Raw genomic sequence first — 16809 nt, 5'->3', positions numbered from 1 at the left:
AAAATTACACATAGCAACCTCTTAGGGACAGGGAAAAGTCTGTTTCAAACTAGAACTGGCAAACAAATGTATACACTTAATCTTTATTTCATTTAGTTTAGAAAATAACACATTTTTATCACAACAAAGATCACTCACTTTTTGCCGCCGATGACGAATAGCTCTGTGAAGGGTAAGAACAAGAATAATTCCTCCACATATTACTGACACGAAGCAACCAATAGTCACATATTGTGGCAACATTTTCGTCACAAATTTTAATTTTTCTGCGGTGTCTAGATTAATTGATGCAGACTAAAAAAAAAAAAGAAAAAGAAAGAAAATTACTTACATTTGGAAATATGCAATAAATTTCAGGGCAGTAATGAATTAAATTAAATCCACAAAAATTATGCTTAAGCCAAATAAATGACAACATAATGAGATGATTTGTTTATGAAAATTAAAATGAACAAATTTTATTACACATTCACAATTAAATCCTTACTATATTAAATTATAAAGATAAATAAAAAATATTCTATATTTTTTATGAAAAAAGAATTTTTATTTCTTATAATTAAATTTTATTGTAAATAATAAAGTTTGAAAAACTATCGAGGTTTTCCTCAAAAGTCCTTGCTATGCTTATACTATCTCAAGATACAAACTTTACTAAGGTTATAGAATCCAAACACAATTTTGTCACCAGCAATCCATTTTTGAGCTTTCTTAATATTATTCTCCAATAAACTAATTTTATGACATATATAAAAAACTATCAATACAGTAAAAGTCTGTAATTTCTTGCCTGACACAGCTGTATGATCATTAAAACATTTCAAATAAAACACAAACATTATTTTTACAATTTTCTGCTATCAGCCTGCTAATGATAAAATTTAAAAAATTCCCTTTTCTCCTACTTCTCAAAGTGTGTGGAAAAATACATAGCAGTAAAGAATATACTGTTTAAAATGTGTAAATATATATCTTTTGAATACATAATATGTTAATTTATAAAAAAAAAAAAAAAAAAAAAAGGGTTGGTATACTCTAGTATAATATATAGGAAGGTCACTAGTGGTAGTATGGAACTGCAGAGATATGATAAACATAAAATCTATAAGTCTGCTGAAGTATCTGTTGGCATTTCTCATACAGCAATCTACAACTCTGTTATAATTCCAAGGTGAAGAATTTTTATATTCCACAATACAGTTAAACATTCCTCTAACCATAGTTGGCAATTCAAGATTTCTGTGTCAGTGCAGAATGATTGCTTGCTAGATGATCACAAACCTATTAGAATGGATATAACTCAGAAAGGATGAAACCTTAGCATTCATCTATTGGACACATCTGCAAAAACACCAGTAGTCCCACCGAATCCGAGCTAAACAATCATTATGGTACTACTACCAGCCTGCATATTTTACTGACAGGTAGGATTCATGGCTACATGCAGTTTTTCTTCACAGCATATATATCAATTCATCTGCCTGAAACAGAAACATGACTAGTCAAACTACATTATTAATTTCCAGTCATTAAGAGTCCAGCAACATTGTCTCACAGCCCAAGCAAAGGCACAGCATTTGTTAGGCTGCTATTACATGTTGGTTTGTTTCGGAAGAACAACTGTTTGGAATAATTTTTCTGCTTTGTCACAACAGCCAATCAACACAGATCGCTTTGGAGTTAACGCAGGGGAAACTGGTTCCCCATTACAAACAAGCTGATAGCTGATTGGTCGAAAACGAACAACCTGCAATTTTTTTGGAAAGGAAGGAAAAAGTCGTGCGTCTTTCTTTCAATAGTAAACCAGGCAGAAAAATTGTCCGAAACAGTTGTTCGTGTGAAACAAATGCTGTGTGATATGGGCCTTAGAGATACTTAGGTTTGGCATCAGTTGCACAGGGCGAATCGCAGAAGGAATATTCATAGCCCTCAAGCTGATATTTATTGCACACACTGTTGCATTCCTATTGCACGAAACACTATTGAAGAAACACTGCTGCATGCTTATTGCATCAAACTGTTGCATGCTCATTGCATGAAACGCTATTGAGGTAACAGTGTTGCATGCTTATTGCATTAAACACTATTGAAATAATACTGTTGCATGCCCATTGCATGAATAGATTCTCTCATCTAGCACCTGTCATGTTTATCCAAATCCTTTTATAGCCACATTGCTCTCATAAGTTTGAGATTTTCTCGAATTCTCATACACATTTGAAATAACCATAAAAGAAAATCCAAACTTTGCCATTATCCTTGAAATGCTCCTGTGAGTTTCACTTTATGAGTTTTAGTTATATCTCATGAATTTCAACTAATGAACTGCACAGAAAATCACTTAAATTATAGTTTGTCATTCTCATGATGAAAATAGCTTCTGTATGCATAATAAATGAACACATGCAGAAGATGACTAGAAGCATAATGCATTATGAACTGGTTGACACAGCCAATGATGTACATGTTCCGGTGCACCGGAACAGAACAACTCAACCTGACTCTTTCGCTTTTGGAACTATGCCAAAGAACATTCTTAATTCAGTTGAACTGTCAGACGCAGACGAACGCATACGCAAGGCAGCTGGAATGCTGTCTATTCTTCACTATTTTTGTTCTGTTCTCATATTTTAAGTTTTATATGTCATTTTCTTGTTTATACTTGTATTGTGCAATTGTTTAATAATAGTTTTGTGTTTAAAACGAAGATGTGTATCGAGTTCATTAACTTTACATCGCAACATAATATCTTGGAGGCACCGGCGAGATTAAAGGACTTTTGATTTCGGTTTCGTCAGCACTGCAACGCTGCATTCGGTACAGTAATGGATACTACTGGATACGTTTAGCATCGAACTTCATTTAAAGACCAAGCAAGCTAAGTTTTTTTTTTTTTTTTTTTTTTTTTTTTTTTTTTTTTACAAGTTTGACTTGGGTTTTCCTCATTGCACCGTTACGTCGTAATGGAAGACAAGGTTAAGATTGCAAAAGGTAGAGCGAAAGCTGCTCTTACCAGAATTTCAAATTTCATTAATGATGGTAAGCAGTTATTCGAAAAACATGATTTAATGAATAAACTTCAAAAAATTGAAAGCATTTATTCTGATTTTGACAAGGCAGACGCAGAACTTCCGCCGGAAAGTTCTGAAATGGAAGAATTTGAGAAAAAATACTATGAAACCAAAGCCAAACTACAACAAGAACTTGAGAAATTAAAGGTTAATGTTAATATGCAAGTTACTTATGTTAATGAACGTCAAATGCCAGGTTATAGTACTACAAATACTGTTAATAATTTTAAATTACCGAGAATAAATATGCAGTCTTTTAACGGTAATTACAGAAACTGGATGTCTTTCAAGGACTTATATGTATCATTAGTGCATAACAATGAGAATTTAAGCAACATTAAAAAATTTCAATATCTAAAGGGTTTATTAACTGATGAACCGGCTTCTATTATTAAACATATTCCCATTTCAGAAAATAGTTATATGGAAGCCTGGGGAAAATTATTATCTAGGTATGATAAGAAAAAACAAATTGTCACATCACTAATAAAAACTTTCATGGAACAATCTTGTGTAATTAATGCAAACTCAATTAATTTGCGAAAAATTGCCGATACATCTGATGAAATTATCAGAGGTTTAAAATCTATTGATCCAAAAGCTAGTGAAAGGGATGTTTGGCTAATTTATATTTTATTACAGAAGGTTGACAACGAAACATGTAAACAATGGTCTGAGTTTTCAGCAAAAGTGGAATTTCCTACTTTTGAAATATTTATTCAATTTATAAATGATAGATGTTCCTCTTTAGAAATTTTCCACGAAAAAGAAAGGGAAAAAACTCAACCTAATATTAAAATATTTTCTGTGAACAAAAGTATCAAATGTATTATGTGCAAGTCAGATCATTTTCTTTTCAAATGCCCCAAATTTAAAGCACTAACTGTCAAAGAAAGAAATCAATTTGTCAGGAAAAATAATCTTTGTTTAAATTGTTTTTCTAGTCAGCACAAAAAATCTGAATGTATGTCTCAACATCGTTGTCATTATTGCCAGTTATTGCATCATAGTACTCTGTGTGAAAATCAGTTAAAAGGTTATTCCACATCTGCATCTCTTTCTGAGAGCAATTTTCAGTCAGAACAGCAAAGAAAGAATCCAACCGCGAATGAAATTCCAAACATTGCGTCTACGAATGAAAACAAAAACGGAACTGTAATTCAAAATAATAGCTTTCAAACAACTTTTGGCTTATTGCCAACTGAGTATGTAAATGTAATTGATTCGATGGGTCAAAAACGTAATATTAGAATGCTTTGTGATAGTGGTTCCGAATCAACATTATTATCTGAATCTTGTATTAATTTATTGGGATTTAAAAGGGAAAATGCGCCTTTTCCTGTCAAGAGTTTAGCTGAGTCAGAAGTCGCAGTTACAAAAGGTTGCGTTGAAATCGAGTTGATGTCAATCCATAATGCATCAGTGAGAATGCCAATTAAGGCATTTGTATTAGATAAACTAACTGCTGCGCTTCCAAGCCAAAAAATAAATGAGAAAGACTTTTCGCATTTGAAAAATGTAAAGTTAGCTGATCCATATTTTCACATTCCGGATAAGATAGATATTATTCTAGGATCTGACTACTTGTTTTCTATTTTACTTCCTGGACAAATAACTTGTTCTCAAAGTGATTTAATTGCTCAAAACTCAATTTTTGGTTTCCTCATATCCGGAAAACTACCAGAATCTCAAACGAAATCAAATTCACTTTCAAACATGCATATTTATGAAATAAATATTGACAGCGAATTGAAAAGGTTTTGGGAGTTAGAAGAAGTACCAAATTCAACTGACACTGTATTATCACCTGAAGAACAATTTGTTGAAACACATTTTCGGGAAAATTACTCAATTAATTCAGATGGTCGTTTTGTGGTGAAGTTGCCATTTTTAAAATCTAAATCTGAATTAGGTAATTCAAAACCATCTGCACTTTCTCGATTATATGCTATGGAATATAAATTTAAGGAAAACTCGGAATTTGAAAACCAATACAAGGATTTTATGCATGAATATGAAAATTTAGGTCATATGGAATTGGTCACACAAAACTGTTTAAATAGATTTCAGAATGAGCAATATTTCCTTCCCCATCATGCAGTGATCAAGCCGTCTAGTACAACTACCAAATTAAAAGTCGTTTTCGGCGCTTCATGTAAAACTTCCAACGGTAAATCATCGAATTCTATCTTGGGTGTTGGTCCTAAATTTCAACGAGACATTTTCGAAATTTTACTTAATTTTCGATTTCCGGAAATAGTCTTTTCAACAGACATAGAGAAAATGTACCGTCAAGTTTTAGTGTCCGATGAGGATCGGAACTACCAACAAATTCTTTGGAGGTTTAATCCTAACGAAGAAATACACACATACAAGTTAAACACCGTAACATATGGTTTAGCTCCAGCTTCTTTCCTAGCCACTAGGTGCATTAAGCAAATTGCACTAGATTATTCACAAAATAGTGCTGTGTCTCCATAGACTCCAACCTTCAGCAAACCTTGTCAGTAGTGAACGCGCGAACGACATTTTTACAACTTTGAAAATGTGCGCATAGCGTATGTTGTAATTAACCATTCATTAATTTTAAATTAATAATTAATTGTAATCAATTTTATTACATTTAAAATCCATATACATATAAAACTGAATAATTAAAAATATACCTTGTAAATTATATGCACATTTAATTAGAAATTTTCTTTTAACTCCTCAAGCATTCACTAATAAAAAGTACTTCAAATCACTACTAATCATGGAAAAAATCAGAAGCTATAAATCATATCTTTATTCTGGATATGATTTCTACAGGGAAATAAAATTTAAATAACCAAGAATGATACATATAAGTATTAAACAAAATACGCATAATTTATGAATGCAAAGATTTATATGTAGCATGCTTAGCAAGCTTAAGTTCTGATTTTGAGAATGTTTTTTTATAACACAGTTCTTCATTTGCCTGCATATTTATTTTTTCAATCAAAACTGCTTCAAGAGTTTTAAGACCTAAATTTGGTCGAAATTCCGTCTGATTTTTTTTTTTTACAACAGAAAAAATTCTTTCGCAAGCTGCATTTGAATGAGGTATTATTAAGACAGCAAGCATTACAGAAGGCAATACTTTGTATTTAATACACCCATTCATAAATATTCATACCCATTCATAAATCATATTCATACCCATATTCATAATCATATTCATACCCATTCATAAATGTGTTCACAAATGCATTAAATGCTTCAAATTTAAAGCATCCACCGCATCTCGGCTTATGGGTAATCTACCTAAGCATCGTGTAACACTCGAGAGGCCTTTCTTCAACTGCGGAGTGGACTATGCCGGTCCTATTTCAATCAAATTCAACAAGGGTCGTGGAGCAAAATCAACCAAGGGTTACATTGCTCTATTTATTTGTCTCGCTACTAAGGCACTACACATCGAGGCAGTGAGCGATTTAACCGCTGATGCATTTTTAGCTGCTTTGCGTCACTTCAATGCTAGACGAGGAGCTCCAAGTCACATTTACAGCGACAATGCAACAAACTTCGTTGGGGCTAATCGAAAACTCAGCGAAATACAACGATTGTGGGCCTCACTTCCTAAGAACGAAGCCGTTGGTCATCATTTAACTCAAGCATCAATAGAATGGCACTTTATACCTCCAGCATCTCCTCATTTCGGAGGAATTAAATCAACCAAATATCACTGTAAAAGAGTAATAGGTGAAACGCTACTTACTTTCGAAGAATTGACAACTCTATTGGCTCAGATAGAAGCCATTTTAAATTCTCGTCCGTTATGTAGTGTAAACAATACTGACATTGATTGCATTAATATTCCCACTCCTTCACATTTTCTTACAGGAGACGTGATCCTATCCCCTCCTGAACTACCTCTTACTAGTCCTGCTAATATACGGAATAGGTGGGATCTCCTTCAAAAGATGTGCAAGGACTTCTGCAAATCATGGACCAAAGCATATCTATCTTCTCTTCAAAACAGAAAGAAATGGAAGGTCACTCAGCCGAATATGAAAACTGGAGACATCGTCCTGTTACTAGATGATGGTCATATTCCAGGTTCTTGGCCTCTAGGACAAGTGGTCGAACTTCATCATGGTATTGACGGACTAGTTCGTGTGGCCACAGTTAAAACTAAAAACTCTGTTTTCAAAAGAAACATTCATAAATTAGCACCTTTGCCCATATATCAGGACTAATGCCTGATAGGGTGGGAGTATGTTCCGGTGCACCGGAACAGAACAACTCAACCTGACTCTTTCGCTTTTGGAACTATGCCAAAGAACATTCTTAATTCAGTTGAACTGTCAGACGCAGACGAACGCATACGCAAGGCAGCTGGAATGCTGTCTATTCTTCACTATTTTTGTTCTGTTCTCGTATTTTAAGTTTTATATGTCATTTTCTTGTTTATACTTGTATTGTGCAATTGTTTAATAATAGTTTTGTGTTTAAAACGAAGATGTGTATCATTAACTTTACTTTAGTTCATTAACTTTACATCGCAACAGTACATAAGTAGTACTACTACATCTTCTTTTCATCATCTTCATCACAATACTTGTTTATACCAGCTTTTTTATAACACTTCAGTATATCCCTGTACATATATATTTATGTAAAAGATAATGAACAATAAACAAAATTAGAAATAGTCAATTGAATTCTGTATTTCATTTCATTGTTACCAGTTAAATCATCTCTTTTTCAAATGCCATATGCATACTTCGTTTGAAATAAATTTTACCTAGTGATATGACATTTTGATTTGACAAAACTCATACACGCATTTTTACCTATTTCAATACAAATGCTTTTATACATAATGAGAATAAATACACACATTTACAATAATGTGACATTAAATTATCCATATGTAAATTGTTCAATAATTATAGAGTAAATAATCATAGTGGGGAAAATATGACACTCTGAATCAAAGCTCAATTTAAAAAAATAAAAATATACAATAATGAACCATATATACAGTATTAGGTACTTTCTTATCTACCCAACTTTCCTCAAAATTCACCAATCAATAGCAACTAATTTTTTTTTTTTTGCCACCATTTAAAAAAAAAAAAAAAAAAAAAAAAAAAAACAGCCATTTTAAAAAATGGCAGCGAATACAGAATTCTATTAAAAAAAAAACCAATAAACAAAATTAAAAACATAAGAAACATCTATAACTTTTCTTTCCTGCTCTTCGCCTCATGTACACAGTGATCCATTTTAGCTTTAAAAACAAAAAATAGAGAACAGCACATACTGTTGTTCTCCAATGTACACAACAAAATGCTTTCACTCAGAAAAGCATCAGAGAATTTCACAAATTCGATCATCTACAAAATATAACTTTGTGAAATGCAAATTTTTTCATTCTCTACTAGTATGCAAAATGCTATGTTTATGAAGAAATGCAATGTTTTCTTTTTATCAGCCAGCAAATGCCAGTCTCACTTGATTCCTTCCAAAATAAATAAGTAAATTAATTAAATTAAAAAAATTCATAAAATGCTAATTGAACAAACATTAAGGGGGAAAATGGAGACATTGCCAGGTGAATTGTCTTCAGTTATCAGAGTACCTAATAGCATTCCACTTCAAATATTGAAATATGTAACTCAGAATACAAATAAAAACATTGCAAGGAACTTACCTCACTGAACCAAAACACAGGATAATATATAGTTTCTTTAGGAAACTGAAGTTGCCTGTAAAACCCAAAAATATATATATGAAAAACTGAGAAAGGAAAAAAAAAGTATTTATATTAAACTAGCTAAATTAAACACTTCTAAAAATACATTTAATTGGGTATGTTTATATATTGTTAAGCCTATTTTTAATTGCACTTTTGCCAAATAAAATTAGGAAATTTTGCTTGATAACATTTAACAATAAAATTACATAACAACCTACCTCTATATAACTGTATGTCCTTTACAATTAAATCCAAATGCAGCATGCATTTAACATATTTATATCAATTATAGAAAGAATGAAAAATCTCTACTATAATAGAATTTGACCCCCCCCCCCAAAAAAAAAAATATCTATTTCAAATATAAACAAGTTTCAGTGTGTATGCACAAATAATCATCATTAGATACTCACTCAACTTCATCGCATTTTGGAATGGCTACATTTATCTGAAGTTGAGCATTCACATTCACAGGAATACCTAATTTCTAAAAGAAATTCACTGGACATTAGATAAAACATACAGATCATATTTTATTACAACACAATTTATTACATATTTTCCTTTCAAACAAATCCAGATAACTGCTTTGAACTGAACATTTCAGTTAACTTTGATAAAAGGTAAAGTTATTTAATAAATTGATTGGTTAATTATGGAAAAATAACTTTAGAATCCTAACAACTTAACATAAATTACAAAAAGTTATGCGTTGGACCTTTTTGGATAACAAAATTTTGGTTTATAAATTTTTATCCATAATAAATAGATTTAGAAACATTTTGTAATCTATACTAGCTAGAAAAATTTTGTACATGTCAATACAACAATATAGTTTCACAATATAGTTTCTACACTACTGTCATCAAATACCTGACTTACGAGACTCACAGTAGCGAACTTAGTCTCTCCAACCCTTTTTTTAATCGAATTTGCGATTTCCTGAATTAACGTATTACCAGAAAATTCAGATTCCTTTATCAAAATTCTTATTGTAAAAACAATTTTTCCCCCTTAAAAGAGAAAGACCTATTTTAATCTGTGAAAAAAAAAAAAAAGAGGCCAGGCATTAAAATTCATGCAAAGTGACTATAGAAAATATTGGTTGGCTTTATATTTGTGTTGTATTTGAGCTTTTAAACTGAAAAATTTTTAGCAACATTTGCTATACAGTTACAAAAAGCTTTTATAAGCAAACTTTGTTTTTCTGCACATATAATCCACACCTTTATCTGCTAAGTGTTTGCACATAAATGTTTCAAAAATAGGAAAGTTCACTGCAGTTTGCATTGGTATTCATTTTAGGTAAAGTTGTTTATTTCCAAATTTATTACTTTGCCCCAAGAGGTAAATATGGCATATATACCTCTTGGAAAACAAAATCCTTGTAATTATTTTGATAGATAACAAATTTTATTAAACCAATTTTATAATGTTTTCCATAATACTGATTCCAATGCTAAGATGAATTTAATTCACATTCAGGATTAGAAATCTTAGCAACACAATGACAGCAAATAAATAACAATAACGGCATGACTTGTAATTAGAAAACAAACAAAAAAAAAATTTTAAGGTTCTTGTGGTTTGATTATTCTTCCGACAATAGTTTAGGCTTTAAGGTTTTTCGAATGTATTGAGTGCCCTTTGAGATGACAACAAGCCCGTTTATTTTATCCACCACTATTAAAGATCATATTAAGGGTTATAAAAGGAAATATAATAAAGCTGTTGACATGTTAAATAAGTCCTTATATGTTGATGACCTTATCCATGGAGCAGACTCCGTTGACAAAGTTTTTTCATTATCAACTGACGCAGTTAAAATTCTTCAAGATGCTGGTATGAACTTAAGAAAATTTGAATCAAATTCCATATCTTTAAAAAATCATTGGCAAGATATTGGTTTAATTAATAAGGAAGATAGTTTGGTTAAGAAAATGTTAAAGATGCTGGGAACAATTTGGGATTTGGATAAGGACGCATTGAAATTAGATGTACTTAGATGTACTTTTACAACCAGTTGATTGTAAACACGTTACAGAGCAAAAGGTATTATAGATTGTGGCGAAAATTTATGACCCAGTTGGCTTCACTGAACCTTTTGTTATCAGAATAAAATTCTTATTGCAAGAGTTATTGGAATTGGGTATTGATAGAGACACAATTTTGCCCAGCAATTTAACAATTTAAGTGGAAAATTTAAAACTTGGTATTTTGAAATTGAAGTTATTCTCAACTTGTCTATTCCTAGAAAATATATATTAAATGATAAATGTGTAAATTTTGATAAAATAGAGCTTTTTGTCTTTTCTTACGCCAACCTCAAGGGATATGGAGCTGTTGCATATTTTTGTGATCCTGATTCTTGCTGTACGTCTTTTGTGTATCCCCACTTAAAAACTTAACCTTGCCTCATTTAGAGCTTATGCGAACCATTATTGCTGCAAGAATAGTTAAATATTTAAGGAAATTGTTTAATATCCAAGAAGATAATGTACTTTGTTTTAGTGACTCTAAAATCGTTCTTCACTGGATCAGGGGTACCGCTAATAAATGGAAACCCTTTGTTGCTAATCGTGTACGTGAAATACAAGATCTTGTATCACCTTCGCAATGGAAATACTGTAAGTGAAATGAAAATCCGGCTGACATAGTTTCACGTGGATTAAGAGCTTCTGATCTAGTGGGTTCAATGGACCAGTATGGTTAAAAGAGAAAAAATCTACCTTCATCATCTTTTGATCTTTTGACTGAACCTATGGTAGAAGAGGTACAGGTAGAACAGCGTCAAACTACTGTATGTTCTGTTATTAGCCGAGAGGCTGAATTTGAATTGACATCCAGGTTTTCATCCTGGAAAAAACTGAAACGCATAACTGCATGGTGTTTAAGATTCTGCAACAATATTAAACCTACATCAAACTCAAGATTTAAAACTCAAGATTTTTTTTTTAACAATTCAAGAACTGGATAAGGCAAGCAATTTGATTTTCAAAATCATACAAAATTACAAATTTAGAGAAGAAAATAGACTTCAGGTTATATACGAGGCGTATTCGGAAACTAAGTACCATTTTGAAAAAAAAAATAGTAAAACAATTTTTTTGAATCCAATTTTATTTTTACAGAAAAAATACATGTCTTAAACTATTTTTCAACATAGTTTCCGCCAATGATCAAACACTTGTCATAGCGGGTGACCAGTTTTTGTATACCATCGTCAAAGAAACTTCCCGCCAGTTTCAATAACCACGACTCCACAGCGTTTTTCGTGTCATCGTCAGATCCAAAGCGCTTGCCACCAAGCTCGCGCTTCATGTGCAGGAACGAGTGATAGTCGGACGGCTCCAAGTCCGGGCTGTACGGCGGGTGATCGAACTGCTCCCAATGAAACTGTCGAATTAAAGATTGAGTGACACCACCAGTATGGGGCCGAGCATTGTCATGGAGCAACACAATTCCTTTACTGAGCATTCCTCTTCATTTGTTTTGAATGGCACGCCTTAGTTTTGTTAAAGTCTCACAATATCGTGCCGCATTAATAGTTTCACCTCTGGAAAGAAATTCAGTAAGCAAAACGCCTTTCCTATCCCAGAAGACAGTGCACATGAATTTTTTTTTTTTTTTTTTTTTATGACATTGTCACTCTGAACTTTTGTTTTTTCGGAGAATGAGTGTGTCTCCACTCCATCGATTGCTGTTTCGATTCTGGTGTGAAATGACACACACAAGTTTCATCACCTGTCACAATTTGGTTTAAAAAGTTTTCTCCCTCAGTTTCATCAACTTTCCTTACCAAATCATCGGTGACAACAGAAGGCTGACCACTCCGAGGTTCGGCGTGGACATTTGTTCGACCTGCATTAAACATTCTTACCCACTTTCTCACCATTCCATCACTTATCGCGTAATCACCGTAAACTTCTGTCACTTGACGATAAATTTCGGCCGGTTTAACATTCCTCGCGTTCAAAAATTTAATCACGGCACGAATCTCACAGTGAGCGGGAGAACTAATTGTCTTAAACATTTTGAATGTGCACAGCAAACTGAAAACAACATAGAGCAACCAAAATGGCGACAATTGAAAGTCAGTGAACAAGAAAGACTAGTGCGCATGCGGGGGACGCCTACCACAGCGCTAGAATGAAACGGTACTTAGTTTCCGAATACGCTACGTAGGAAAGCAGGGAAGAAATTGAATCTCAGCAGTAAAATCCTGAAATTAAATCCTTTCTTTGATAGAGAAGAAATCCTTACAGTTGGTGATAGACTCTGTAATTCGAATCTTTCAGAAAACACAAAGTATCCAATCTTTCTTCCCAAAAGTCACCACGTTATTAAATTGACAGTCAAACACTTTCACGGAGTAAACCTTCACAGACAGAGGAGCCACATTATCTGCTCTGCGATAGAAATATTGGATCATTAACGGCCAAGAAATTGTAAGAAAAATAATTTGGAAATGTATACAATGTTTTAAAAATTGAACAAGCACATCCAGTCAGATAATGGGCGACCTACCAGCTTCTCACGTACTGCCAGATAGAACATTCTCGAATACAGGACTGGATTTTGCAGGACCTTTCTTAAAGCTAGGAAAGAAAGAGGGAGAACGAGATATAAATGTTATGTTTGCCTTTACATATGCTTTACCACAAAAGCATTCACTTAGAAGTAGTTGGTGATTTAACAACTGAAGCATTCCTAGCATCTCTGAAAAGATTTGTGTCACGCAGAGGAAAACCCAAGAAAATCTTTTCAGATAGAGGAACCAACTTTGTTATGGCTGATCGAGAATTATGAAGATAAGCTACACTTTCTTCTGAGGAAGCATTTCAAAACTACCTTAGTGGTGAAAATATTCAATGGAACTTCAACCCTCCTGCTGCACCTCACTTTGGATGCCTCTGGGAGGCTGGTGTGAAGCAAATGAAGATTCACTTAAAGCGGACTATTGGGACATACGTTCTAACATACGAAGAATTTCACACCTTAATTACACAAATCAAAGTGTGTTTGAATTCCAGGCCAGTAGTTTCCATCTCATCTGACCCTGAAGGTTTTAATCCTTTAACACCTGGACATTTCCTAATTGGGACTACATTAACAGCAATTTCTGAACCTGATCTTACAAATAATAAGCTAACCCCTGCTGAAAGATGGAAATTGATACAGCAAATTTTGCAGAGCTTTTGGAAACGTTGGTCTAGAGATAATCTTTCACAATTACAAGGGCGTACCAAATAGTTGAGGGATAAACTAAATTTAGCCCTCAATGACTTAGTTTTAATAAAGGACGAAAAATTGCCTCCATTAAAGTGGCGACTTGGACAAGTAATTGAACTCTATCCTGGTGCTGATGGAAAAGTTCGTGTTGTGAAACTAAAAACTTTATTGGGCGAAATGAAGCATCCTATACATAAACTTTCCCGCTTAACCATTGAGTGAATAAGACTCTGTAATAATTTAAAAAAACATTAATTGTATATAATAAAATCTAATAAAAATATCTAATAAATACCTAATAAAATATCTAATAAAAATTTTAAAAAACATTAATTGTATATTTATAATTTATGTCTTTACTATTATTAATTCAATTATGTTTCAGATTCAGAGAATGGATTAACAATTGTGGATTATGGTAATTTAGCAGTTTCATTATTTTGTTTTCACTCTAGAGATTGTAAGTATGTTTTATTTGTAAATTTTTGTGCTGAATTTAATGTTATTCAATTTAAATTTGTCATTATGCATTGTTATTTTATATGATATACTGTTGAACGTTTGAGAAACTTGTTTAAATCTAAAATTGAAGATTTTTATAATAACATTGTAATGAACCAATGTTCATCGGGGCGGAGTATGTTCTGTCTTTCGGTAGATAGGTGGCGCTCTTGCTGTGCACCGATGAAAATTTTCAATTGATGCTTGAACAGACAGAATGACACATGTCTTATATTTTTTTTTATGCTTGATTATGTTTACACAGCCACTATAGGCGGAAGTAATATATTAAATCTTTAAGTTTTATCATTAATAAATGTTATTTCAGTGTTCTGCGAAATCTTGAAGTTTTGATTGTCAATCTAATGCTCTCCTAAACTGATCCTGAACAACTTGAAATTATGACTCACTATATACCAGGCACATTCCTGGTAGGACTATACAAGTGTGGGCAGAGGTACATTATAAAAAAGGCTTTAGATCTGACTGTGCATATTGTCTTTAAGGAGAAATATTTGCTTCCCAAGCAGGAACATGTCAAATTCGACTGAACGCAAAAATGAAGCTTCGCCAGTTTGTGGGAACTGGAGCTGAGGCATGAACTAAAAATCTTAAATGTTGCTGTCTGAGACTTTCATTTCCTAACTGCTCAATATTTTTCTGATATTTTCTTTTAAATGATGGAGTTATTCCTATAACAAGAGATTGTAGTTCACTTGAATCTTTTGATGGGAGGGGGAACTCTCATGTTTAAAGAATCATAGTTCATCTGTTTTTCTTCTGCTAGTTCTTCATGTTTTAAAAAATTTGCCTCAAAAATAGAAAATCCCAAAACATAAAAACCCAAAGACTTTAAAATCAGGATTTAATATTTTCTTGTAAATTTGGTATTTTTCAAATATATTAAGATTAAAATAACCATCTAAATAGCTTTACAGGGTATAATTCTACAACAGATATGAATATAACAAGCAGAAAATGTTTTTAAAAAACATTAAAAAAGTCTGTGCTCAAATATTCCATCAAATTAAGATGTGAAAATAAGAAGTTAGTTCAAACATTTCCTCTCCCCCTCCCCAATATACTAACATTAACCCTCTGAGCGGCCAGGGGTTTTGCTAAAAAAGCACAAATTTCCCAAAACTATTATAAGAACATATTATGTTTTTGATTTTAGTATAAAAACTCTGCTGGTATTTCACACCTGGATTTGTGTACTTTTGATATATTGCCTTAATTTCATTGACATATTTTAATATACACGTATATATACGCTCGTATTGATATCACAAAAAATATTCTAGGCCATATATATATATACGGCCTTGCCGCTTAGAGGGTTAAAATACTCATTTGAATAGCTGTTAGCATTTAAAACTAGCATGGATGTAATAAATAGCAAACTTGTTTTAATAATCCAGAAAACCATATTTGTAGTCAAATACATTTTTAGTTGATGACAATCTCTTGATACTTGGTCAACATAAATGATAGTGCTATGATTTGAATTCTCTTAAAGTGATTTAAATATCAACAATATAATGTATTACTAATCTGAGTTTTCTGATTCAAACTAGTAATAACGCAAGTATGAAACATTTCAGCCCATCAGTATGACAGGCTGAAATATTTACTGATAAGAATGATCAGCAAGGGAATACACAGGAAATGTGAATGTTTTTCTCAATATTATGAAGGTTAAAAAAAATTTACTTACAGGTTCTAGATCAATTATAAATGCATGCAGGTTCGGATTTGGCTTTAGACCATCTACTTTTTCTTGATAAGAGTGATCAGAATAAAGGAAGTGTGGAAAAGATACAACAGCTGGTGAACCTAAATATGAGATAATAATATCATACCCAACTTTAAAATTTTATTACAATATGATAGAAACATGTTAAAATGTGAGAAATTTTCTTTCCTTCAAAATTTTTCATATACCCAGTGGAAAAAAATACATACACCACACAAGTAATAAATAAGTCGAAGTATTTTTGGAAATTGCAGATATAATTTAAAAACTTATTAATGTATACCTGCTGCCATTATTAGTAATTTAATATAACGATTATTATATCTTCCTCTGTCAAAACAATAATATTTTGTCAAAACAATTTTTTCCCAAAATTTAAATTTCTGTTACTTTATACCCACATGCACGAACACACACAATTATGATAAAACAAAGTATCATGAATGATTCTAATAAATAAAAGATTCTCATTTATTGGTTCAATACGTGTTAGATTCTCTTCAAAGTAATAAACTGCAGCT

At 32.3% G+C, this 16809-nt stretch overlaps 2 protein-coding genes across 2 annotated transcripts in view; one reads left to right on the top strand and one right to left on the bottom strand.

The window, feature by feature from the left end:
• Positions 1-7078, top strand: part of LOC118204420 (uncharacterized) — a 45768-nt gene extending 38690 nt beyond the window's left edge. Inside the window, exon 3 of the mRNA XM_035376747.2 lies at positions 6939-7078. The gene's annotated coding sequence lies outside the window, so the exon portion shown is untranslated. The remainder of the gene's footprint in view (positions 1-6938) is intronic.
• LOC118198074 (protein croquemort-like) overlaps positions 1-16809 on the bottom strand; it is a 59916-nt gene that overhangs the window by 9459 nt on the left and 33648 nt on the right. The window contains exons 9-12 of the mRNA XM_085813008.1: positions 16250-16368; positions 9213-9286; positions 8755-8809; positions 139-294 (exon numbers count right to left, since the gene is read on the bottom strand). Of these exons, the coding sequence (XP_085669134.1) occupies positions 139-294; positions 8755-8809; positions 9213-9286; positions 16250-16368 (404 nt within the window). The remainder of the gene's footprint in view (positions 1-138; positions 295-8754; positions 8810-9212; positions 9287-16249; positions 16369-16809) is intronic.

Source organism: Stegodyphus dumicola, chromosome 1 (genome assembly GCF_044657685.1).
Source record: "Stegodyphus dumicola isolate Sdum_Otavi_A_Nest chromosome 1, ASM4465768v1".
Lineage (NCBI taxonomy): Eukaryota > Metazoa > Arthropoda > Arachnida > Araneae > Eresidae > Stegodyphus > Stegodyphus dumicola.
The sequence above is the reverse complement of the archived record's forward strand: the minus strand, read 5'-3'. Positions and strand labels throughout refer to the sequence as shown.